General features: G+C 38.2%; 1 protein-coding gene and 1 pseudogene across 13 annotated transcripts in view; both read left to right on the top strand.

Moving 5' to 3' along the window:
• The window catches only part of PAIP1 (poly(A) binding protein interacting protein 1), a 36,025-nt gene extending 10,082 nt beyond the window's left edge, over positions 1 to 25,943 (top strand). For 5 of the 13 annotated variants that reach the window (XM_005657615.4, XM_005657616.4, XM_003483818.5 and 2 more), the window contains exons 3-11: positions 1,543 to 1,728; positions 6,004 to 6,116; positions 10,548 to 10,659; positions 12,480 to 12,605; positions 14,551 to 14,657; positions 17,347 to 17,464; positions 18,281 to 18,335; positions 23,264 to 23,357; positions 24,751 to 25,943. In XM_005657615.4, coding sequence (XP_005657672.1) covers positions 1,543 to 1,728; positions 6,004 to 6,116; positions 10,548 to 10,659; positions 12,480 to 12,605; positions 14,551 to 14,657; positions 17,347 to 17,464; positions 18,281 to 18,335; positions 23,264 to 23,357; positions 24,751 to 24,844 — 1,005 coding nt within the window. In that variant the 3' untranslated portion in view covers positions 24,845 to 25,943. Of the gene's footprint in view, positions 1 to 1,542; positions 1,729 to 6,003; positions 6,117 to 10,547; positions 10,660 to 12,479; positions 12,606 to 14,550; positions 14,976 to 17,063; positions 17,465 to 18,280; positions 18,336 to 23,263; positions 23,358 to 24,750 lie in introns of all 13 variants that reach the window. The other 8 variants (XM_085002193.1, XM_085002191.1, XM_085002189.1 and 5 more) reach the window with 3 other exon arrangements.
• LOC102162000 (phosphoglycerate mutase 1-like) lies at positions 14,673 to 16,225 on the top strand (annotated as a pseudogene).
• Positions 25,944 to 27,454: the final 1,511 nt, after the last annotated feature.

Here is a 27,454-nt window from a genome sequence, read left to right as displayed (position 1 = left end):
TGCTTTTTACTTTTTATGCTGTAGCCCCTTTAGGTATGAGAACATGGATGTTGTATTTGGAATACATTTCAGTATTTGCCTAGAAATTTAAAAATTGTTGAACACTCAGTGCCTTACTATGTGCTAGTTATCAGTCCAGGTCATTACTAATTAACTGACTTAACTCATTAATTCTTTTGATCCTCAGTCACATAGCTATAATGTTTATGATTCATGAATTTGAATTTCATCAACATTAAATGCCTTCTTTATCTTACAGTTGGTTTTCTAATTGGATTCAAATGTGTATTCAGATGAACATTTAAAGTATGAGTGTTTACCTGCTCTTCTGCTCAGTGAACACTGTATGAGCATGATCTGGGTACATTAATCTGCTCTTCCTGCAGCTGGTCTAATTTCCTGAGTGCCTCATAGTACATGCAACATGTCATGTCAGTTTAGTGTCTAGAGATATATAAATTATGCAACACGGCCTCTAAATGGTATTCAGCTGAAGAAATAGTGGTCAGCACCAACAATGGAGGAACAACTGGCTATGTTAATCTTTCTACTAAGATTGTATGTCCATCTTATGGTGCTTCCCTAAGTGGAATTTCGAGTACATGTGATTTTTTTTTCTTCTTTATTTACTCACTGACTTTAGAATTTAACCCTTTTATAAAATGCATCCATACTTCAAAATTCTTTTATGTGGTTTCTCATTTGACTCCCTTTGGAAAAGGGTAAATTTCATCAAACAGTATAGTTATTAGATCATAACCGCTAAGTAAACTTAAATGCTTTGGGTGGTATTCCAGACATTGTGAGTGTGAGGATTGCTACTCTGATCTGTTGCCTTTTGCGGTAGTTACCCTGATCAGCCTCCTGCCACTACTAAAGGTGGTAGTGATAGAGTAATTAATTGGAAACTGCTGCTATTAGGATTGGCTAGAAGCTTGGACATAGCAGCCCAAAAGTCTCCTACCACTGTACACTATCATATTTTATAGTTACTTAATAACTAAATATATTTCCTGGGGATTAACAGATGATAAACCTTTTTTTAAATATAGAAATTGTCAAATATCTGCAAGAATAAAGAAAATGGTATAATGAATACCCATGGCCTCAATAGTTAGCTACAGGTGGCAGTTCTTGTTTCCCTGTCTCCGGTCCCTCCCCACCTCCCATTTTGAAACAAATTTATGGATACAGATCTTACTGTATCCATAAATAAGTCTTAATTTTGATATTGATATTGTAGTGAAATATTAGTTTAAACTTTAATTCTCAGCCTCTTGTGAATCTACCAGAGGTGAGAAGACAATTCCCTACCCAGCTAGATGGAGCCCTTCTATTATAACATATTGGCTATTGGGCAGGAAAGTGGACTTTTGGTTCAGTGGACTTAATTTATTGAAGAAAATAACATATTTTATCAGGTGAAGGATTCTTAGAAATATCATTTGAGCTAGAGACATTCCAGTTTAAAGCTGCATTGTGTTTATTTTAGCCAGGGGCATGGATTAAATTTTTTTTTTTTTTTTGCCTTTTGATCTATAGGAATCCTATGAGGATGGTTGTGAGGATTATCCCACTCTATCAGAATATGTTCAGGATTTTTTGAATCATCTTACAGAGCAGCCTGGCAGTTTTGAAACTGACATTGAACAGTTTGCAGAGACCCTAAATGGCTGGGTTACAACAGATGATGCTTTGCAAGAACTTGTGGAACTCATCTACCAACAGGTAGGTTGGCTGGTAGCACAGGGGTGATCGCTGGATAGCTTTCTTGATGTCTGAGGGTGGTGGCTGCTCCTTGAAGGAGGCCAGGTCCATGTTCACCAGCCTCCACACTCCTGGATTCCAGGTTTGTGAGAGTTTTTAAATCTCTGCTGTATAAAATTCCTGTAGATAGGGATCCAGGGCTAGAGCCAGACTGCAGATTCTCTTGTGTAGCCAAGGCTCTGTCCAGGCAGTTGGAAGAAGCTTGGAACATTTATGAGGAAGGCTACATGAGTATCAGTAATCTTTTTTTCAACCCCTTTGGTTTTATAAGTATCTGAATTAAGCACTACACGAAAAAGACTGGTTCTCTCCACCCTGATGTAGAATTACTTAGCATTATTGTAGGGACAGAAAATCCTGGGAGAACTTTTTGGCCTTATAGATGATTCTTTAAAAAAAAACCACCCACACACAAAACGCCTTGACTTGAAGCTTAACATTTCTGTGCCTTTTATTTAAAAATCTTGAGGATTTACATCTTAATTCCTTTAAAAATCTAGTATTCTAGATTTTTCACACAAAGTTTATTTATTTACTTATTTATTTTTATCCTTTTTTTGTCTTTTCTAGGGCCATACCTGTGGCATATGGAGATTCCCAGCCTAGGGGTCTAATTGGAGCTATAGCTGCCGGCCTACTCCAGAGCCGTAGCAACTCAGGATCCGAGCCGGGTCTGCAACCTACACCACAGCTCACACAGCAACGCCAGATCCTTAACCCACTGAGCAAGGCCAGGGATCGAACCTGCAACCTCCTGGTTCCTAGTCGGATTCGTTAACCACTGAGCCACAACAGGAACTCCACAAAGTTTATTTTTAATGCTAGTATATTGATCATATCACATTAGTGCTATTTTAAGGGGGAAAATAGAGTCACTGGATTTGAAGAAAATTTTAAGGTTAGTAAGGGAGACTGATGAGAAACTGTAGGAGATAAACAGAAGTCTAACCTTTGGTGGTGTTTAAGTCATTGCTGAAAGAGCAGCTCAGACTTGGAATATATAAAAAGGGTGACTTATAATAGGTTGATTTTTATCTTATCTAGTGTTTCATTTGACTACTTTTCCAGTTTGTTCTGGATTGTTACTGGACCCCAGTATTTTTGGCCAACTCTTACATTTCTGAAAATTCCAGAGATTTTAAGAAGATAAAACTGCTCTATTTGTCCTGATTCCTACTTTTGGCCTCTACGGGGGTTAAAAGTAATATAAAATAAGAAAATGGAAGAATTATACTTATTTCTTGTTGCTTTTCTGGTTTCTATTTACTTTTAGCTTTCAGTAGGCTGCCTGATTATAGTTATTAGATCAGAACTATATTACCATTAAAGTTCTTGTTTTACTGTATCAGGGTTGGTTAGAAAGGCTGTAACCTAGCAAACCACAATTTCTATGATCATCTCAAAGCCATTGCTTCAAATATGTACTTAGTATTTAAGTTTTAACATTCTGTGGTCAGTAATACACAGATTTACCAACAGTTTTTTTTTTGTTTGTTTGTTTTTTATCTTTTTGCCTTTTCTAGGGCTGCTCCAGCGGCATATGGAGGTTCCCAGGCCTAGGGGTCTAATCAGAGATGTAGCTGGCGGCCTACGCCAGAGCCACAGCAATGCAGGACCCGAGCCTCGTCTTCGACCTACACCACAGCTCACGGCAACGCTGGATTGTCAACCCACTGAGCAAGGGCAGGGACCGAACCCGCAACCTCATGGTTCCTAGTCGGATTTGTTAACCACTGAGCCACGACAGGAACTCCCCAACAGTTCTTAAGTTTCATTGAGGGAATTTACTCATAGCAACTGACAAAAGACCTGTTTTGTTTTTTATTTTTTGTTTTAAAAAGACAGATTAAACATATGTATTCAACTTTGATTCCTCACCAGATACCACTAAAATGACAGTATAGGGATTTTTAAAAGCCAGAATCCCACAAGGACTTTCATGGGGAAAGGAAATAGAAGTACCTATTTTTTTTTTTTTTTTTCCCACTGTACAGAAGGGGGTCAGGTTATCCTTACATGTATACATTACAATTACATTTTTTCCCCCACCCTTTGTTCTGTTGCAAAGAAGTACCCATTTTGAAGACTAGAAAGCAGATGGTTGAGTGGCAACTTAATTGGCAAGTCTAAAAAAAAAAGTGGAATTTCTGAGAGGTCCCACTTTAGCACATTGGGTTAAGGATCCAGTGTTGTCTCTGCAGCATCTTGGGTCATTGCTGAGGTGTGGTTCAATCCCTGGCCTGGTGCAGTGGATTAAGGACCCAACATTGTGGTGTAGGCTGTAACTGTGACTCGGATTCAGTCCTTGGCCTGGGAACTTCCATATGTCACAGGTGCAGGGGGAAAAGCAAAAAAGGAATGCTAAGCTGTTGGAGAGGGCTGAGAATCACCCTGATTTATGATGCATAATCTCCAAAAAGGCTCTAGGATAAAGATGGAGTCAGGCTAAAAAGATTCCTTGAAAATCTAAAAAAAATTAGTTGTATAGGTCTTTCTTCACTGAATAGCCAGTTTGAAGTTATTGAGGGAGGTACTCTACCAAAAAGAGGATTTAAGCCAAGGATGAAGACATGGGAACTAAGGAAATGGGGAATTTTATAGGAGAGATTGAGTGACTCATCCAGATAATGGTGAAATGAGATCCTGAGACAGTAGCCATGCACATAACAGACTTAGAGGGGTCAGGCTTCACTGATAGGGCAGAAGGCTCCAGGAAACACTTCCCTGGTAAGATGATCACACTCTCTGTGTTTGAAGTTATTAAAAAGAACAAACTAGTGAGAAGTCAGTGAAAAGTATATAAAAACAAAGTAGAAAAAAATTGAGTAAATCTAGGGAAAACAAAGTTGTGCAAGAGAGGGGAAATCCTATAATACATGGTACAGCTTTAAGTGGAAACACAAAACTAATAAAATCATGGTGGAACTATAAAGGTAGGTGGAAAGATTGGAAAATAGTGGAATGGAGTAGGGTTAGGCAGGGTGAAAACTAAATACTCATCTTTGTTGGGAAACTAGTAAGAAATAATGTCTAAACTCAAAAATCATAGAGCGTGGCGATACGGAGGTTTAAACTTTTTATCTGAAACAATTGCAAGTGATTGTCTATACAAGTAAAATTGAGGTGTAGCAAGGAAGCAGGAAACTTTAATGCTAATAATGGGAAAAGGGTAAATATTGAATTTCAAATGTTTTGTGGTACCAGATGACATATGTCAGGAGAAACCAATCTTTTTTCCTTGATGAAAACTGTACACTGTCTTGTGTGAGCAAGGAAATAATTAGAAATGAGAAGTTATATTTAGTCCATGCCAGGGAATGCTAAATAAACACTTGACCTCTAGTTAGCTCATTTAATCCTCAATGTTGCAAGATATTACTCTTATCCCCATTTTATACATAGCTTAACAGAGAAATTACATGACTTGTCTAAAGTTGCACATTAGTAACTAGATTGAACATACGGTTGCCGGGGAATCAGGCCAATTTAGATCTAGACTCTGATTAACATCTGTGACATTGGCCAAGCTCCTTAACATCTTAATGTGTGTTCTCTACTATTATTTAAAAAATGCAGTGAAAGTTAAGTTCTGAGCACTTCTTTGGCTATATCACACAGTCTTTGGTACTCAGTGTTATTTCACTGTTTTATTATTAAAAACAGCTCATCTGTTTTGATTGTCTCTTTACCCCAAGTGTTTGGAATGTTCTTTAAGTGTTGATCTTTCCAACCAGGTACCATTAATCACCTCTTTAGGAATCAAGAAACTGCAACTCAGGAAGGTTTAGTGATGTCCAGGGTCACAAAACGGGCTTGCAAATCTTGTTCTAGACTGCTAGGTGCCAAAGTTAGTGCCATCCTATTCCTGAAAAACCCTACAGATCAATAATTTAGCAAATATTCATCATAATTAGCACTGTGCAACTGGATGTATGTACATAGTTTGTGCGGAAGTGGATTGGTGTAAACAGAGTGTCTCTTTGCTTTCTCCTAACCTCAAGTAAATGGTGGGGAAAGCTTGCCTTAATGCTTTTCTTTGTACTTATTCTGGTTCTTTGTGTAAGTTTGGGAGGGGAATTAATTTCCTTATGCCTAACAATTACAAATGACTTGTACATTTTTTCTGTACAGTTTTGGGGGCAGAAATGTTTTTTCCACTTTAGAATGTTGCTGTTAAGTATTTGCATCGTTAACTTGATATATCTATATCATGTAAAACTTTTTTCTCTTTGAAAGGCTACATCTATCCCAAATTTCTCTTACATGGGATCTCGTCTCTGTAATTACCTGTCCCATCATCTGACAATTAGTCCACAGAGTGGCAACTTCCGCCAATTGCTACTTCAAAGGTCAGTGTGAAAAATATGAAATTAAAGGAAGGTTACCTCTAAATGTACTAGAATTTGACCATTCTTCTTTTTCTAAAACTATTTTCTATAGGAACTTGAATTGGAGAATAGGACAGACCATTCTTATTTGTGTAGTATTAAAAGTTTACATGTGAAAGTCTTTTCCAGTAGTGGTCTGTACCTTTGGTTTTATATTTAAAAAGGGCTTTCCTTTTGTAAGATCTTAAAAATGGTCATTTTACATACTTCTTAGTACTTTTTTGACTTGAGTAAGGATCTAATTTTATTTATTGCCACACATTTAACCAGTTTTTCGCATACCTCTTTTTTGAATGATCTATTCCTTATTGATTAGAACTTCTACTTTTATCATACTGCATCCTTATACTTGAGTGTTAATTCTGGACTTTCATGATATTTATTACCTTCTCTCTTACTGTTTTATTCCCATGCTTAAAACACTTTTTTTTTTTTTTTTTTTTTTTTTTTGTCTTTTTGCCATTTCTTGGGCTGCTCCCATGGCATATGGAGGTTCCCAGGCTAGGGGTCCAATCGGAGCTATAGCCACTGGCCTATGCCAGAGCCACAGCAACTCAGGATCTGAGCCGAGTCTGCAGCCTACACCACAGCTCACAGCAATGCCGGATCCTTAACCCACTGAGCAAGGGCAGGGATCGAACCCGCAACCTCATGGTTCCTAGTCGGATTTGTTAACCACTGAGCCATGACAGGAACTCCTAAAACACTAATTTTTTAGTAGCTAGTCTAGTTAATTCCCCATTTCTTTTTTATGTGTGGAGTTGTCTTTGCTATTCTTGCATGGTTATTTTCTCTGAACTTTAGAATCAGCATGTGAAATTACACAAATCTTGATATTTTAGAGATGACATTGAATTCATGAGCTAATGTAGAGAAATGAATTTTCTTGTAACTTGTTTTATTCAATAACAAGGTTGTCTTTGAGTTTATTGTAGTTTGCCTATTCTGTAAAGATACTTTTCTTTTTTTTTGTCATTGTAGGGCCACACCTGTGGCATATGGAGGTTCCCAGGCTAGGGGTTCCATTGGAGCTGTAGCCGCTGGCCTACACCAGAGCCACAGCAATGTGGGATCTGAGCCACGTCTGTGACCTACACCACAGCTCACGGCAACGACTGATCCTTAACCCACTCAGTGAGCTCAGGGATCGAACCCTCATCCTGATGGATGCTAGTCGGGTTTGTTAAGGGCTGAGCCATGACAGGAGCTCCTAAAGATACTTTTAATGGTTGCAGAGTATTCCGTCATGTGGCTGAACTGCTCTGGAACAGAGAAAAGATTCCAAAAGTACACTCCAGAGATGCTTGAAAATTAAGCTTTTGATGAAGGCGATACTTCAAATATATACGTGAAAGACAAATTGTGCTGCTGACATAGCTGGCTAGTTGTGTGGGTGGGGGAAACAAAGACTGGTTCCTGTCTTACTCTTTATGCTAAAATATATTTCAAATATATCAAAGACTTACAAGTGAGACAATAAATATGAGGGGGAAATTTGACAAATAAAAATCTTAGGTTGGTAAAAGATGTTTTAAGCAAGACATGATACCCACAGGCCCTAAAATAGGAAATTAAATTTAATTATATATAGATTATAATATTGAGGGGCTCATAAATTTATATGAAGTAAAGTAAAAATTAGGCAATTTGTAATACATGGCAGTGAGCTTATTTAATATCATAAGAGGGGCCTCTTAAGAATGAGTAAGAAAAAGACCAGTGTTTTAATAGAAGTATTTGGAATGACTCTGAATAGGTACATTTGGGGAAATGTATTTAACCTTACCTATAATTAAATGCAAATTATAGTTTCTAGAAAGATGTAACAGTGGGCACTTCTAGAAGGTAGAATGGCAGAAAGGCTTGTTTATCTTCCCTTGTGCTGCTGCTCCCCTTGCTCTGCCATAGAGTTACATAGAGACTTAAAATGGGTCCGAGTCCCTGCTCTTGAAAATTCTGATATAATTAGACTGAAGTAGAGCCTATGCATGGTATTTTTAAGCCTCCCAAATAATTCTACTCTAGTCATGGCTGAGAACTACTCTTTTTTTTTTTTTTTTTTGCCTTTTCTAGAGCCGCTCCTGTGGCATATGGAGGTTCCTAGGCTAGGGGTCTAATCAGAGCTGTAGCCACTGGCCTGCGCCACAGCCATAGCAACGCTGGATCTGAGCCGAGTCTGCGACGTACACCACAGCTCACGGCAATGCTGGATCCTTAACCCACTGAGCAAGGCCAGGGTTCGAACCCGCAACCTCATGGTTCCTAGTCGGATTCATTAACCACTGCGCCACGACGATGGAACTCCTCTTTTTACTCTTTATCCCTGTGCATGCTTCTCTAGTACTAAGGTACTGTCAAAGACATTAATGTGGAGAAATGCAAATCATGTAACAAGTGAAAAGCAGATCATAATTCTGTTAAAAATATATACATACTTTGAAAAAAGCAGAAGTTATTTTCATAGCATTTACTTCTGGGTTGCAGTGACCTTGTCCCATATTTCCAAAAGGTTAAAACAGAAAAATATAATCATGTTTTGCTTTTATAATGAAAATCTTTAGCTTAAAGTTTTAGGGTCTTTCCTCTCACCTAGATAATCAACCATGTATAAGGGTAGGGTCTTGTTTTTGTATATAAATTAACGTTTGTTAATATATAATCTAACAGTTATGGCATTTACAAAATGAAAATTTCATTTCATCAAAGGTCTTAACTGCAAAAATTTTTAAAGGAAGGACAGAGAAAGGAAAGCAGCCAGCAAGGTGCTTGGAAAACTGAATTGTCATTATTGACTGACTCTCATTATTACCCAGAGTGTCCTGTTGATAAATAATCCCTGGTTTTTTTTCTGGTGAGGAATTAATTCACTGTGTATGAGAAAGGTAACAAGTGTCTTTGCATATCTGATTCAAACAGAAAATGTTGCTCATTTAATATAACTTTAAACTTTGGAATCAGCCACATAGGCACATAAGCTTTGCTGGGTTTATGGATGATGCTTAAACTGACATCAAGATAAATTCCTGGACAAGAAGTGATTTTTTCCTTTAAAAACTTTTTTTTTTCCCCCAAAGCAACCTAAACTGGTCCCTCAGATGGTGAAAACCATCAAGTCTTCATAAGCTGCTCCCTTGGTCTTTAAAAGGAGAACTATCAAAGTCAGTTTTATAAAACACAGACTTTCCTAGAATGTTTTTTTTTTTTTTTTTTTTGTCTTTTTGCTATTTCTTTGGGCCGCTCCTGCGGCATATGGAGGTTCCCAGGCTAGGGGTCAAATCGCAGCTGTAGCGACTGGCCTACGCCAGAGCCACAGCAACATGGGATCCAAGCCGCGTCTGCAACCTACACCACAGCTCATGGCAACGCTGGATCCTAACTCACTGAGCGAGGGCAGGGACCGAGCCCGCAACCTCATGGTTCTTAGTCGGATTTGTTAACCACTGAGCCATGACGGGAACTCCCCCTAGAATGTTCTAATCACCTTATCAGTAAAGATAAAATCTTGAACACTGAAAGTGAATATTTAAAATACATTTAAAAATTCATTTTAGTAACAGCTGATACCATAATTCACTGATGTAGACAATGACAGACTTATTGTGATTATTTTAGATATCTTGTAGGAACTATATCTGTAAGTTCTAAGGCAAGTGAACCAAGTGAGGGGGAAATCAAGCAAGGGAAAATAAGTGGACTCCTGTAGTCTCTTTTGGAAATAGGGACCAAATTAATTGACTTCTCTCTTTCTCTGTGGTTTCAATTGGGGACTTCTCCCCTTATTTCTCTTCTGATTTGTATGATAGGCTTAATTTATTTTCAGCTTAGTTGGAGGCTATCTATCTATATAAAACCAAAAATCTGTTTCAAAGTTCATATTTAGGCAAGAGTAAAATATTTTATAGAAAACTTGAGTAAAAACAGTGCTTTCTTAAAAAGTCTATAGGACAATAAGGTAAGGCTGCGGTTTTTTGTTTTTTTAGTGCTAGTATACAACAAACTTCATGAAATCTATGTTGCTTTAACTTGTTACAAACTTGATCTAATAGGTTTATTTTAATCTATTCCTAATCAGTTTCTTAAAATTAGCAATTTTAGTGTGAGAAGATGATGCATATTCTGGTCTCTACAATAGACAGAAGCACTTTTTATTACAGAAAATCAAGGTGTTGGTACATTATACTTGCCTGTGTATTGTTTGTGGCCAAACTGACTAATGGTCATCTTGTTTGACTATTTAAAAAACAAAGCAAAAGAATGTATATATATATGTATGACTGGATCACTTTGCTGTACAGCAGAAATTATTACAACATTGCAAATCAACTATAATAAAAAGTGCATCAAAAAAACACACAAAGCAATGTGAAATTACAAATGGTATATTTTTATTAGATGTCGGACTGAATATGAAGTTAAAGATCAAGCTGCTAAAGGGGATGAAGTGACTCGAAAACGATTCCATGCATTTGTACTCTTTCTAGGAGAACTTTATCTTAACCTGGAGGTAAGGTTTTCTTCTGTTCAGTACTGACAAAGCCTGAGAATACAAACTGATCTCAGTGAGTGATTTGTATTCATATTAGTCCTTCACAACATTAAGAATGAAATGGGAAAGGAAGAAAATAATGTCTCAGTACCGCCTTATGGTAGTGTCCTTTCTCTAATGTACCAAATGTACCGTTTTTGTCTTCCTGTTCATGGCAGGATGTTGGAAAATAGTTACTAAGCATGTTAAAGTCTTTATGTACTTTTGGAAAGCCATGGTTTACATGTGGGTTTAAGCTTTTGGAATATAGATAATCATGCCTTTTTGAATCCTTGCATCATAAGTATTAATACATTTAATATGTTGAGTTTCAGGTGGTGACTTAAAAGCAGCTTGCCCTGTAGAGCACAAGCTTTGGATAAAGAGGGGGGAGACTAGAGTTTGTGGATCTTTTCCCCTTAATTACCCACAGTAGCTCTTTTTGGTCCCGTTTTTATATATTAACCTTCCATATAAACTGTATTTGTACAAAGTCTCCAGCTTAATTGTTGGTATACTTGAGTGTATGCTTGTTGGTAGGCAGTGTAAATGCTGAATATTACTTTGTAATGTATTTGCTTGATTTTTTTTTTGGGGGGGGGGGCGAGTTATATCTGGATAAGCATACCTTCTTAAACTCTGATCTTTTGAGAACTCAGTATTGTAAACTCCTGAAAGGACACATGAACCCATCATCAAATGTGCATCACAGTCAGTGCATTTAAAAGGGTTGTGTCCAATCTCGTGCCTCACTTATCCCTTTTTACCATAGAAGGCCTTATTTTAAAATAAAAAAATCTCATGCCTTAATCTTTTTCAGGTTCATTTTTCTTTTTTTCTTTCAGGGCCACACCCAAGGCATATGGGAGTTTCTAGGCTATGAGTCAAATTGGAGCTGCAGCTGCTGGCCTATGTCACAGCCACAGCAATGTGGGGTCTGAGCCATATCTGCAACCTACACCACAGCTTACCCGCTGAACCACAACAGGAACTCCTCAGTTCCATTTTTGTATAAGCCAAATAAGAGCACCAATCTAAAATGTGCCTTAAATGAAGAGTCACTTTAAGAATGTTGTCATGAGTTCTCTTGTGGCCCAGCAGGTTAAGGATGCGGCATTGTCACTGTAGCGGCTTGGCTGGACACTGTGATGTGGCTTCAAAATGGCCCAGGAACTTCCACATGCCACTGGTGCAGCCAAAAAAGAAAAAAAATGCTGTTGTACTTCCCATGTAGAAGTAGTGATGCAGTGTGTGGGAAGTATAAAGATAAGATATGGCTCCTGAACCTACAGTTCTTCAGGCCAGAGAGCTATGATACCTCTTCCATTCTGATGAAGGTTTTTTTTTTTTTTTAATGATTTTCTTTCTTTCTTTTTTTTTTTTTTTTTTTTTTTTGCTATTTCTTTGGGCCGCTCCCGCGGCATATGGAGGTTCCCAGGCTAGGGGTTGAATCAGAGCTGTAGCCATTGGCCTACGCCAGAGCCACAGCAACGTGGGATCCGAGCTGCGTCTGCAACCTACACCACAGCTCACGGCAACACCGGATCATTAACCCACTGAGCAGGGGCAGGGATCGAACCCGTAACCTCATGGTTCCTAGTCAGATTCATTAACCACTGCGCCACGACGGGAACTCCATGATGAAAGTTTTTTTTAAAGAGTATAAAGAGCTATGTGTCCCCCAAAAGGGGTGAGCTAAATAGGCTAGCGAATGCCTTATGAACATTATAGAGGCTCAAGTTATTCTGAGCATATGTTTTGTATTATTTATTTGCTTTTCATTTTCTTTTGTCTCAAAGATCAAAGGAACAAATGGACAGGTTACAAGAGCAGACATTCTTCAGGTTGGTCTTCGGGAGTTGCTGAATGCCCTTTTTTCTAATCCTATGGATGACAATTTAATTTGTGCGGTAAAATTACTGAAGGTAGGTTTTACTTATTTTTTCCTTAAAATTTAACTGTTTCGTCTCTTTAGTGTATAATTTAGAAGAGGGAAAGTATGTATGGTACACAAATGAATTCACCATAAGTTATTGCTTTAAGTATTGCTTTTTTTTTTTTTGGCTTTTTAGGGCCACACTTGAGGCATATGAAAGTTCCCAGGCCAGGAGGTCAAATTGGAACTGCTGCCGCCGGCCTATGGCACAGCCACAGCAACACAGAATCTGAGCCGAATCCATGACTTACACCACAGCTCATGGCAACGCCAGATCCTTTACCATCTGAGCGAGGCCAGGGATTTAACCCACAACCTCATGGATCCTAGTCAGGTTCATTACTGCTGACCACAACAGGAACTCTTAAGTTAAATATTGACATTTGACTTTGCTTTTGAGTTTAAATGTTGGAGAAGCAATATATACTTATTGTTAAATATCAGAAGCAAAATTTAGAAGTGAAAGAAATGGAAGTCCTTCACTCCACTTCATCTTTATTTATTTTTTTGTCTTTCGTCTTTTTGAGGGCCATACTCGCGCATATGGAGGTTCCCAGGCTAGGGGTCTAATCGGAGCTGTAGCCGCCGGCCTACACCACAGCCACACTAGATCCGAGCCTCATCTTCGACTTACACCACAGCTCACGGCAACGCCGGATCCTTAGCACACTGAGCAAGGCCAGGGATCAAACCCGCAACCTCATGGTTCCTAGTCAGATTCATTTCCATTGTGCCGTGAAGGGAACTCCCTCCACCTCATCTTTAAATTCCCTTTCCTTTCTTTCCCTTGTCTGTGTGTGCTCTCATAAGTAAGATCTTACTCTGTTGGTGGCTTTTTTTAACCACCTAACAAAAATCTTGGATCTTTGCATGCCATATAGATTTGCATGGCTCTTGCTCCAATAGCTTCTCAGTATTCCACTGTACACATGCACATTTTTTTATCCATTTTATTGTTGAACAGTTAATTTAGCCACAGCAGTACTGTCAGTAATCTTTCATTTTTATATATGTAGTTGTTTATTTAGGTTAAATTCCTGTACACAGATTTGGTGGCTCAGTGAATGTGTATACCATAATTTGATAGGTAATGCCAAATTTCCTTGCCAAATGCTGAACCAGAGTGTACACCCCTTTCCCCATATCCTTCAGTGATGGATATAATCAATCCTGGGTTATGTTTTGTTACAGATGAATAAAAACAAAAACCTCATTTAATTTTTTTCCGTTATATCTGGTTTACACTGTTCTGTCGTTTTTCTACTCTACAGCAAGGTGACCCACCCACACATACATATATACATTCTTTTTCTCACATTATCATGCTCCATCATAAGTGACTAGATATAGTTCCCAGTGCTATACAGCAAAATCTCATTGCTTACCCATTCCAAAGGCAATAGTTTGTACCTATTAACCCCAAATTTCAAGTCCATCCTGCTCCTTCCTCCTCCCCTTGGCAACCACAAGTCTCTTCTCCATGTCATGATTTTTCTGTAGAAAGAAAAACCTCATTTTAATTTGCACTTTCCTGATAACTAATGAGTTTTAAGTCTTTTTAAAGTTTCTGTGAATTACCTGTTTATATCCTCAACTCATTTTTTTCCTAATGAAGTTTATATTTTTTTAATTCAAAGCTTCTGTATTTATTGCATGTTGCATATTTTTATAAGTGATATATTGATTAATTTATCTAGCCTATCTTAGTCATAAAGCAGATATACCGTACAGTCATTGGCACATAAAACCTAAGATTAAACTTCTGCTATATGGTCAAGAAAAATGAAGTGAAGTGATCCCTGAATATTTAGATGATAGAAAATAATTAGGAATATTTAACTTGCTAAATTCAAAAATGCTTGTACTGCTACTAACCTTTTTAGAATTTCTATACTTTATTGAATTCTTTATTTTTCTGATACTTGCTTTTTTAGTTGACAGGGTCAGTTTTAGAAGATGCGTGGAAGGAAAAAGGAAAAACTGATATGGAAGAGATTATTCAAAGAATTGAGAATGTTGTCCTAGATGCAAATTGTAGCAGGTAGGAAAAGAAGTAATGTCGATAGCCAGTGGATCTCAATCCCTTGCTTTTTCTTTGGGAGTTGTTTTTAATCTGTTGCACTTGATGAGAATAATCTTTATAGAGCTACAGAAATACTTTCTTTATCTGTGATTTCTACTCAGGCATTTTTCTTCAATTGTATTTATAAATTGAAAAAATACATATTCCTATGATAATATGTGAATCCATTGAAAAGTAAAGTGATTCAGACTTTAAGTTCACTAAATATTTGAGTAAAGTGCTACTGTAAGTTCAGTTGAAGATTAAAAAAAGAGCATTGCACTGCCTTTAAGAACCATATATGGGGAGTTCCTGTCATGGTTCAGTGGAAGCAATCTGACTAGCATCCGTGAAGACACAGGTTTGATCCCTGAGGCTTCGCTCAGTGGGTTAAGGACCTGGCATTGCTGTGGGCTGTGGTGTAGGTCGAAGACGTGGCTCAGATCCCGTGTTTCTGTGATTGTGGTGTAGGCCAGTAGCTACAGTTCCCATTGGACTCCTAGCCTGGGAACCTCCATATGCTGTGGAGCAGCCCTAAAAAGACCCAAAAAAGAATGAAAGAAAAAAAAAGAAAGAACCATATATAGTCAGAGTTACCTGGGACACATTTCAAGGATTTAAAAAAAAAAGGTGGCAGGAGCCAGGCAGTGGGTGTGAGCATGCAGGCAGGGCTAGGGGCTGGGCCATGGCTCCAGAACCTTGATGAGCCGTAGCCTTCAAAAAAGCACCTTGAGCTGCCACCTGGAACCTGAAAAATTGCTTTAGCAGCTGGTCCACTGCTGACCTGAGCCCAGCAGGGTATGTGCATGCACTATAAGATGCTGGCTATGAGTCTGACATCTGCTTTACCTCAGTGCAAAAGAGAACAGTTTGGACTCTCTAGACAATGCTGGATGCTGTTGATTAAATGTGGCTGCCAATGGTAAGAATTTAGCTCCTCAGAGTGGCACTGTGGGGGTCTGACTTGCCTCAATAAAGCAGAAACACTGCTGCCAAGCATAGTGAGGCCCAGGTAAAGATCTGTAGGTTGGCAATCCTTTGAAGTCCTGCTACCTCCAATGGAGCCCAGTCATCCCTTCCACAGCAACATCAGTGAGGATTGAAGGTATGCAGACCTCACTGAAGGTCAGCTACCCTCCTGTGAGAGTCTGAAAAATACTGTTGTCAGAGCTCTGCCCTTTTGGAAAGAAGAACTAGTTCCCCAGATTAAGGAGGGGAAATGGGTACTGATTGTAGCCCATGGCAACAGCCTTCTGGGGCATTGTAAAGCATCTGCTCACTGGCATGCTCGTTGTCTGTGAGTTGGACAAGAACTTGAAGCCCGTCAAGCCCATGCAGTTCCTAGAGATGAGGAGACCGTGCGTAAAGCCATGGAAGTTGTGGCTCCACAGGGCAAGGCCAAGAAGTGAGGGCGAGCAGCAGACTACTCCCAAGGATAGCCTCCATGCCCATCCCTTCTTCTGCCCTTTTCCCCTTCATGTTACACTGACCACATCTGTAAGTTGTAGGTGCAAACAGGGACTGTTGGCTCCCAGTTTTGTACTGACCCATTTTGTCTCTTGCACCTATTTCTTCATACAGTCTAGTCAGAATGGCACCTCTGATACATGGTCCTTATTCCAGGCTGTTGCAAAGCTTGTCCAAAAGGGTGAAGAGGCAGTAATTTGAAGAGTTTTGCTAATGCTTTATTACTAAGGACCTGCTTGAGTAAGGGATAGGGAGGAACCATGCTAGGGTGTGACCAGTGAGGAGAAGTAGGAGAGCCTATTTGTGTTCCTAGGAGTCAGTCCTGTACTTTTCTGTAGTCAGGTGACTGCGGGGCTCTTATCATTACAAGGAAAGATGAATATAACCTGTGTGGTGATTCAAACAAATATTTCCTCCCTGTCTCCTTAATATTGCAGTCAATCCTGAATGTTTATATGTTGCATTTACTTTTACAAAAAAAAAAAAAAAAAACATTTAAAAAAACCCTTCTGGGGTTTCTAGTGGTAGTTGAAACATTCCCACTTGTCATCAGAAATAAGCCATTCCTTATACCAATATGAGATTGTGAGTTTAGAATCCCTCCCCTGCCTTATTAATCATATCCAATGTGTCTTTCACTGTGCCTGATTTCTTTCTTTTGTGTGTGCGTATATGTGTGTGTGTGTTTTTAGGGCTGTATCCGCGGCATGTGGAGGTTCCCAGGCTAGGAGTCCAATTAGAGCTGTAGCTGCCAGCCTACTCCACAGCCACAACAACTTGGGATCTGAGCCACATCTGTGACCTACACCACAGCTCACGGCAACACCAGATCCTTAACCCACTGAGTGAGTCCAGGAATTGAACTTCGTCCTCATAGATGCTAGTTGGATTCATTAACCGCTGAGCCATGATGGGAACTCCCCACTGCCTGATTTCTGAATCATGTTCCAGTTGCTTGGCCCTTACTTGAGCCCAGTACTCATTTGAGTATAACTGTTCTAAATTTTTTTTCCAGATCAGTGTAATAAAGGGGTGAGGTACAACTTTTAAAAAGGTAAATTTGTGTCATTATAGGGAATGTCTAGAGAATCAAAACATTGGATTATATGTTAAATTTTTGAGACAAAGTTTTGGGCATCTGTGATATTTTAGAGCATGATAAACTTGCTCATTTTAACTGATTCTCAACTTTTGTCTGCAGAGATGTAAAACAAATGCTCTTGAAGCTTGTTGAACTCCGATCAAGTAACTGGGGTAGAGTTCATGCAACCTCAACATACAGGGAAGCGACACCTGAAAATGACCCTAATTATTTTATGGTATGCCAGTATTTATGTTTTAAACTTGGTTACTTCTTGAATTCAGTTTTGGAAATTTCTAGATAAGTTACATAAAACTGTTCTCAGAATTTAAAACCTAGAAGCTTTTCACTGGCTTAGGGACACATGGCAGCCAGCAGACGAGGCAAATAGGAGGAGAAATACGGACTCCTCAGTGAAAGGGTGGACTAGAGAAGGAGCCATTCATTGGTAAGGGAAATTAATAAGGCTTGGACTTGGGTGAATGTAGGGATTCCAAAAAGCAGGGTTGTTTTTTGTTTGTTTGTTTTTGTTTTTGTTTTGTTTTGTTTTAGAGAATTCATGATCAGAGGCCTGCATTTCAGACTTTTACTTTGCATGCTATAGTAAATAAGAAAGTGAAAATGGTTACCAGGCCAGGGATGCCCTGAAGCTCCAGACAGGACCAAACATAAAGCACCTATGGAGGAAATGCTCCTACAACCCCAACAATTTTTTTCTTTACATAGGTTCTTTTCAGCCTACATAAAGAAACAGTTGGTGGGAAGGAACCACAACTAAAAATTAGCTGACACTAAATCATAATATACAACAGACCAAGTTGCCATGAGTGTGACAGGCAGTGGACAGCAGGATTAGAACTGCAAGCACTTGAGAGAATAGAAATCTGAAGACCATAGACTTTCCCAGTGAAATGAAAATGGCTGCTAGGAAGTTAGGTTTTTCTTTTTCTTATATTATCAGTTGACGAATGACGTCAGCCATCTTTATTAATGAATGTGCTTTTAAAAATAAATTCTGAAATTATTACATATTTTTATCACTGATTCATCCTAGAATGAACCAACATTCTATACGTCTGATGGTGTTCCTTTCACTGCAGCTGATCCAGGTATGTTGTCTCAGTCATTTTCCTCCCGTTTTTTTTGGTGTTTGTTTTTTTGTTTTTTTGTTTTTTTTGCTAAGATAGTAAGTTATAGAAAATCATAACCTATTGGCATGAAGTTTTAATTTTTTGAAGAGTTCATATTCTAAAATACAGAATAAAGGTTTGTCTCACTAGACTGTTCTTACACTTACCACTTGGTACCATTTCAAATGGAACATCTAACTCAGTATATGGTATCTTGTCACTCTAATAAGGAGGGATTTGAAGAATCCCTCAATTAAATGCAAGCATTTTAATTTCTGTAATATTTTGTTTGTATACTCTAAACTTTCAGGTGGTTAGAATGGAAAAGAGAGTTCTAGTTCACTAGAACACTCGTTTAGCAACTTTATTGTTCTGGGTTAATACTTGCAGATATTAAGAATTACAGACTATTAATATTTGATTGGTCAGTTAATTAAAATCTGAATCTCTAGAGTTTCTGTCATGGCTCAGCGGGTAACGAATCAGTATACATGAGGATACAGGTTTGATCCTTGGCCTCGTTCAGTGGGTTAAGGATCCAGTGTTGCCGTGAGCTGTGTTGTAGGTCGCAGATGTGGCTCAGATCCTGTATGGCTGTGGCTGTGGTTTAGGCCGGCAGCTGCAGCTCCTATTTGACCCCTAGCCTGGGAACTTCCATATGCCTCAGGTATGGCCCTAAAAAGCAAAAATAAAAATAAAAAAAAATAAATCTCTGCACACCTCCCCTTCCAGAAAAGAGCCATTTGTAGAATGATTGCTTTAATTGTGATAAATAGGACTGCAGTGTGAGCAAGAGAATTTTCCCACTTGGTATAAGTTTGTCAGAATTTTCCTATTTGTTTTCCTCTGGATAGCAGACACTGGACTGTCATATATCTCTAGCCAAAAGGAGGTAGAATGAAGGACTGCTTAACTTTCCAATTTCAAATTATGGAATATTAAAAAAATATAAAAACTACAAAAAACTGGCCTCTTGATTCACTGCCAAGATTAAACAAATTTCAATTTTCCGTGTTGTATACTTTGGGTCTTTTCAAAGAAATAAAACCCTAAAGATAATATTAAACCATTCTCTGTGCTGTAATTGATCTTTCACCCCAGTCTAGTCCTTCTATCAGTTCTCTCCAGGAGGTAGTTGCTATCCTGAAATTGGTATCATTGTGCCATCTGTTTACTTCATATGTCTATAAACAGTAGGTATTATCATAGAAAGCAGTATTAACCTAAGAGGTATCTTATTGTATACATCTTTCTGCAGCTTATTTTTTATTCAGGTTCTTATTTAGTATTATTTTGGTATTTATCCATATTATATATAGTTTTAGTTCATTCATTTTAAGTGCCAAATAATATCCTACACAGTAAACCACATTTTATAGATTCCCCACTCGAGGATGGTCTGGTGGCTCACACTCATTTGTATAGCACTGTGGGTAGTAACATCTTTAAGAATCTTTGTGTACATGCAGGGGTTGCTGATTTAAGGAAGTAGAATTGTTACCTTATAGGCTATGTGCATCTTCAACTTCACTCAGTGATGCTAAACTGCTTTCCAGCATGATTATACCACTTCATAGTCCCACCAGCAGCATGCACAGGTTCCTGTTTCCCATTGTTGGCAACACTTACTGTTATCAGACCTTTTTTCTGCCAGTCAATTGTATGAAATTGTAAACTTTATTTCCCTACTAGTGATAGTGAATTCCTTATCACTAAGTGATCCTTACAGTTTGTGCTGTCTTTTTACTTTGTTTTGTCACGTGGAAGCTTTGAGTGTTAATGTAAACTAAATGTTTCTGTCTTGTTTGTACTCTCTGTGACTTAGTTTCCTTACTAAATTCCATTTTGTTCTCTTTTAATTCTAACCCTGCTGTTATTTCTGATTATCACATACAAAATTGTTTATCTTTTTTTGCAATCTCATATTTCTGTCTTTATAACTTATTTTTCTTTTTATATGGAGGTTCCCAGGCTAAGAGTTGGATCAGAGCTGCAGCTGCCAGTCTGCACCACAGCCACAGCAATGTGGCGTCCAGGCCGCATCTGCAAACTACATCACACCTCACAGCAAGGCCGAGGATCAAACCTACATCCTCATGGATACTGGTTGGGTTTGTTACTGCTGAGCCACAACGGGAACTCCAATTTTATTGAGGTGTAATTGATTTACAATGTTAATTTCTGTGATACAGAAGAGTGGCTCAGTAATACATAGATATTTTTATCCTTTTCCATTGTGGTTTATCACAGGTTATTGAATATAGTTCTCTGTGCTGTATACAGTAGGACCTTATTGTTTAACTGTCTTTTTTTTTTTTTTTTTTTTTTGTCTTTTTGCCATTTCTTTGGGCCGCTCCCGCAGCATATGGAGGTTCCCAGGCTAGGGGTCGAATCGGAGCTGTAGCCACTGGCCTACGCCAGAGCCACAGCAACGCAGGATCCGAGCCGCGTCTGCAACCTACACCACAGCTCACGGCAACGCCGGATCGTTAACCCACTGAGCAAGGGCAGGGACCGAACCCTCAACCTCATGGTTCCTAGTCGGATTCGTTAACCACTGCGCCACGACGGGAACTCCTAACTGTCTTTATTAAACTTTTTTTTTGGAAATGATTTCAAACTTACAGTAAAGTTACAAGGTAAAAACTAAAAAGAACATCCATCTACCTTTTACTCAGATGTACCTTTTGCTGACACTTTATTTCATTTGTCATTTAGTCTCTCCACACTCATTTTTTTTTTTCTTAACCATTTGAACTTAAGTTACATATATTATGGCCCTTTATGATGGCTCAAGCTTTTTAACTGCCTGTTTTTCTTTATGAAAACTCCTTGTGGCTTGGACTCTAGGAACATCTATCCAAAGTGAAGTTTATATTTGCTTGTGCCAGGAACCATGGGGATAACACTGGCTTGGAACAAGTTATTTTCTTGTCTATAGGGATTCTTTATGTGGATAATAGAAATTTAAATTGCAAGCCCATTGTTACAAATTCTCTGGTGACTAGTTTCTTCAGAGTACTTCTAGCCTGACCCCAAACGCAGACAGAGACAACAAAGCTTCTTTACCATAGCTGTTTGCCACCAAAGTGTTTCTCTTTTTTTTTTTTTTTTGCTTTTTAGGGCTGCACCCAGAGCATATGGAGGTTTCCAGGCTAGGGGTCAAATCAGAGCTACAGGTGCCAGCCCACACCACAGCCACAGCCATAGTCATGTAGGATCCAAGCCATGTCTGCAACCTACACCACAGTTCATGGCAATGCCAGATCCTTAACCCACTGAGCGAGGCCAGGGATTGAACCTGCAGCCTCATGGTTCCTAGTCAGATTTGTTTCCGCTGGGCCAAAATGGGAACTCCCTCATTTTTTTTCTTGGTCCACCTTTTGCTTGTGATATCAGCCCTTTGAACATCCTGGGTTTGTGTAGGTGGGTTGGATGTGGTGTGAGTCTTATCTCCCTGTTTCACATGGGCCCAAGACTTGCTTTCAGACCTTCTGTGGGCTTTAAAATTAAAGCACCTTTATTTCTAAGACCACCTGGTGGTCTACTAGCCTCCCAGCTGCAGCAGTTACATATGACTTTCAGGACTCTTCTCATTTCTTTCACCTGGTGACCTGATTTTGTGTATGTATGAACCCATTCGTATTACTTAAAAGAATGCTTCATCTGTTGCCTTAAGCATTTGTTGCAGGGAAGTTTTATAATTGAAATTGTTTCCAAATTGCCAAGATTGGATGTCAAAATATCACTAGCCCTTTAAGCTGGAATTAGTTTTATAGAGACTGACAATGTTGGCAAAACATGGTGTCTACTTAGTTTAACGTAGTTATATTATCCTCTCAAAGTTTGAGGTTGCTGTTGTTCACAAAAAACTAGTTGTAAGGTAACTAGTCTTAATATACCCCAACCCATTTTATTTTTTAGAGGTAAGGACTCCATTTACATACTAATCCTATTTTTTTTTTTTTGGTCTTTTTAGGGCCCCACCCACAGTATAGGGAGGTTCCCAGGCTAGGGGTCTAAACCGAGCCGTAGCTGCCAGCCTACACCACAGCCACAGCAACACTAGATCCGAGCCTGTCTTCGACATACACCACAGCTCATGGCAATGCCAGATCCTTAACCCACTGAGTGAGGCCAGGGATCGAACCTGAAACCTCATGGTTCCTAGTTGGATTTGCTTCCACTGCGACACAATGGGAACTCCAATTTACATACTAATCTTAAAAGAAACTCAGTAAGACAGTTTACAGGTTGAAAGCTTTAATATCAGCTGTTATGGCCTTAGAGACCAACCAAGGGAATGTTGGTAAAGCTGAAACATTTATCAGGTAGCCACCTTCAAGCTGTCTCTGAAGAGAGGGGAGAAAAATCCCCTGTGCTCACAGCATTTGCTTGGTTAGCCTCCTCAGATTGAGAAACTTGGATCAATGAAAGCAGTAGAAAATGTACACACTGGCTATGAAATGTACTTTGGAATATTCATAGTGATTTCCAACTTACATGTAGAGGAGTATTAAATATACAGTTGACTGTTGAGCAACACAGGATTGAACTGCATAGGTCTGTTTATACCTGAATTTTTTCACTAAATATGTACTTTATTATACATGGGGTTGGTTGAATCTGCAGATACAAGGCTAAGTGATGTGTAGATTTTCAGTTGTACTGGAGGTTCAGTGGCCCTAACCCCCATGTTGTTCAAGGGTGCGCTGTGTAGTTTATGAGCATGTGGTGGAGATGGGGGTGGGGGCTGGGATAAAGCAAGCCAATTAGAATATAAATTTCGTAAAAGTTATTAAATATGTGATTGGAACCTTACTGCTATTTAATTAAATGAAAAGTCACAATACTAAAAAAATTTTTCGTATGAATTTTTTCAGCATTAAAATTTTTTATTTTTTTAGATTACCAAGAGAAATATCAAGAGTTACTTGAAAGAGAAGACTTTTTTCCAGATTATGAAGAAAATGGAACAGATTTATCAGGGGCTGGTGATCCGTATGTTCTCTTTAGCTACTTTCATTGTGAAATTTGTGACCACAGTTTGTAGATGGAGTTTAGACTAGAAAAGATGATGAAAGAACGCACATTTTGGTAGTATTATAGTGGTATATATGTAATAGTATTTACCAAAAATTTTCAGAAAATTATGTTAGAAAACAAATTAATCTGAGAACTTATATATAGTTAAAGAGAAAAAACTATTAATGTAGCATATTTAAGCAATTAGTTTTTATAAAATAGATTCTGTTTTTATGCCTAAGACTTTAAAAAAATACCCGTAATACTGTGAGATAGTGGTCAAGTTCTGTGCCTGTTTCTCCATCTATTAAATAGGAATAGCAGTACCCCTCCTTTGAGGTTTTTTGTTTTTTTTTTTTTTTGAGAACTAAATGAGATACATAAGCACGTATGTTTACTTCTGGCACGTAGTAAAAGGCTCACATCTTAGCTGTTAAAGGTTTAAAATGAAAGAAAACAGATAACTATTTATAAAAATGTTTGGACTGATGGGAATATATAAATTATAGCCCTCTTCTCATATCTCAGTCTCTTCACTTGCCATTCTTTGTAATTAAATAAACTTTTATTATATTACCCATTTATCATTAGATTGTACTACATTTTGTATATAGAAGGACCAAGAAGTCATGAGATTTGTCCTGGTTCTGTTAACAATTTATGCAAATTTGAATGGGCTACTTAGATTTTCCTTTTCATAAGTATGGGGGGAGAAAACCTGTGACTAAAGGTTTTCTTATATCTCATTTGTGTTTGGTAGGTTTTTTTTTTTTTTTTTTTTCCCTTAAAGGAATTCTCTGTTGGCCTAGTAGTTAAGGATTCAGCCTTGTCACTGCTGTGGCTCAGGTTCAATATCAGGCCCAGGAACTTCCACATGCCCACATGCTGCAAGTGCAGCCAAGAGAGAGGAAAAAAAAAAAAAAAAAAAAGAATCACCTTTATTGTCTCCAACTAGTGACATTTTAATTATGTCAGTATCAGATTTTCTAATGTTGCCATAATTTTATATAATGTTTAATAGAAAAAAATACAGGGTTGTGCCTCTAAGCACAGTTAGGCAGGCTCAGCCCTGCTGGGTGTACCACTGGAAATTGAAGTTATCCTTGGCATTGAATTTCAGGTTGTCCTCTAAAGTTTTACTTGGTAAGCATTATATTCTCTTTGACTTAATGAACTTGTGGCATTTCAACAAATGGTCTTGTACTGGAAATGGGGGAGGAACACTTATCAGCAGTTGGTAGGATTGGCAAGATAGGTTTGCCCATATATGGATGGAAAGGGTTGTTGGAGGGTGGGGAGATGCATGCTTTCGTGGTTTAGCATCTTCTGAATTGAAAACATTAAACTTGTCATTTTGCTTCTTTCACAGATACTTGGATGATATTGATGATGAGATGGACCCAGAGATAGAAGAAGCTTATGAAAAGTTTTGTTTGGAATCAGAGCGTAAGCGAAAACAGTAAAATTAAATTTCGGCATATCAGTTTATAAAGCAGTTTAGGTTATGGTGATTTAGCAGAACAGAAAAGCAAGAAAATGTGTCACACTTATACCAAATTAAGAATGTTGAGTTATGTTACTAATGTATGCAACTTTAATTTTGTTTAACACTCTGCCAAAATAAACTTTATTCCCTATAACTTAAAACGTGTATATATATATAATAGTTTATTATGTACAGTTAATTCCACTGTTTTGGCTGCAATAAAATCGATTTTGAAATAAATGAAATGTTGAAAGTAAATTTTGCTAGCTGGTTAGAACCTTATCCTTTAAATTCTACTTTTCTTGAGGGAAAAAATCTTAGCCTGAAAATACATATTACTGCAAAATGTAGCATCCTTTTTTAGATGTGAGTATTAGAGCTTTCATTTAGTTTTACATTTATTAGTGTTTCATTGAATTAAGTTTCAAATATGAATCACAGTCATGAATATCTTTAGCACTGAAGTCTTAGACTATATCATTAACAACTGATTTACATATCGAGATGCTAGTTGATACCAAGGGCTTTTAAAATGGCATTTAAAAAACAACTTATAACTCCTAACTAAACAACCAAGATTCTTCACTGAGGATTTATTGCAATTCTAGAATTGTTCATTGTTTTTTTACCTAACCTCATTACCCTAAAGCCTAGAACATTATTCTTCTTCATTTATATGACTTTCTCACTTTCATTTTATAGCATGAGTTCCACTGACTTTTTTACTGGAGAATTTTACTAGATCTTATCATTCAACTTTTCATCTGCTTTATAATTGATACATCTTAAGAATCACTTTTCTAATACTTTTACTATAATGCGGTACCACTTCAGCCCTATCTAAGTAATATTTTTACCTAATGTCAAATTTTTTCCAACTAACTAAATGTAAAACTTAATGTAAAAAAAGGATCGCTTGTAAATATGCATGTAAATAGTTCTGTTAATAACCCACTGTTTTACATTTGGTACATCTGTGTCTGCTAATACGATTAGCTTTCTCACTTTTCTGCTTGTTCAGTCTGAATTAAAATTAGACTTTGAAAATAAAATTTAAATAGTTTTGTTTCCTGTAAGTTTTTGGAGTGGTATCCTGGTATTCCAAACAATTTCTGTTAAACTTTTTTACATGACATAAAATTAAGATCTGAAATCAGAAACCACACTAGGATAGAAGATACTCTGTTCAGTGTCTGTTGAATAATAATTTTAATAACAAATATGTCTACTTTGGAAAAACTAGCAAATGTAATACATTAAAACTTTTAGCACCCTTATTGTAAAAGGGAAGTATTTATCTAACTGGGTTTTATGGAAATTATAATAGTTCATTTTACAAATTGGCTCCTAACGTGGTGGCTGATCCCTAATCTTCAGTTCTCTAAAGACTGCTCACTGTAAATCACAGGGTTGGGGAAGAGAGGAATATAGCAAATGGGCCTGACATTAGACAAGGGGCCAAGTACATGCTAATTGAATATACTTTAAACTTCTGGCAGTTGCTCTGGGAATAACCACCTAGTTTTATCTATTAGCTCATTGTTACCAATTGCTGCTATACTCAATAACAGCTACCAATAGGGTCAATATACATGTTTCAGTTAGTAGTGCTACTTAAATAACTACCCAGATTCAATCTCTTCAAACAAAAAACATTTTATTATGCTCATGCTCCTGTGGCTTAGGAATTTGAACAGGGTACAGTAGAGATGGCTTTTCTCTATCCTGCCATGTTTGACACCTCAGCTAGGAAAACTAAGGAGTTGAGGTGGTTCGAACAGCTGGCAGCTGCAGTCCTCTGGAGTCACCTTCACTCTGTCTCATGGCTGATGTCTGGGCATAGATGACTTGAAGTCATCACTTGAACAGGGCCATCGCTTGAAAAGGACCACCTACACATGGCCTGCCCACATGGCTTGGACTTTTCACAACGTGACAGCTAGATTTTGAGAGAGGGCACTGCAAAAGACACAGGAAGAAGCTGCATTTGGAAGCAGCACACAGCATTACTTCTGCTCGGTCTCTTGGTTCTAAGCGAGTGGTTATGAAGTCATATCAGGCCTTCAAGGAATGTGTGGACATGTTTCAAAACTGCAGTGGGAATTCTCTGGTGGTCTAGTGGTTAGGATTCAGGACTTTGACCACTGTGGCTCAATCCCTGGTCTGCAAACTCAGTTCCCACATCAAGGCAGTGAACATTATGACCAAAAAAACCCCAAAACAAAAAAAATGCACCAGTACATACTGAAAGGAAGAGTTGGCCTTGGACCCCAAGTGTTGGCCTTTAGGATTTCTGTATCTTCAATAGAATATGTGTAAGTTTTTGTAAGGGGGATGATTAGTACAAGTCTTTAATGAGCAAGGACGCAAAGGTACCAGTACATGTTAGTCTTGTGTCTGGTAACAGTGCAAATATTGGTCTGGGAGTTCCCTTTGTGGCTCAGTGGTTAACAAACTCAACTAGGATCCATGAGGTTGTGGGTTTGATCCCTGGCCTTGCTCAGTGGGTTAAGGATCTGGTGTTGCTGTGAGCTGTGGTGTGGGTCACAGGTGCGCCTCAGATCCTGTGTTGCTGTAGCATAGGCTG

The sequence above is a fragment of the Sus scrofa genome, chromosome 16 (assembly GCF_054392235.1).
Source record: "Sus scrofa isolate SSC_HxYL_T2T_F1_AM1 chromosome 16, Sscrofa_HxYL_maternal_Yorkshire_Landrace_v2.0, whole genome shotgun sequence".
NCBI lineage: Eukaryota > Metazoa > Chordata > Mammalia > Artiodactyla > Suidae > Sus > Sus scrofa.
The sequence above is the reverse complement of the archived record's forward strand: the minus strand, read 5'-3'. Positions and strand labels throughout refer to the sequence as shown.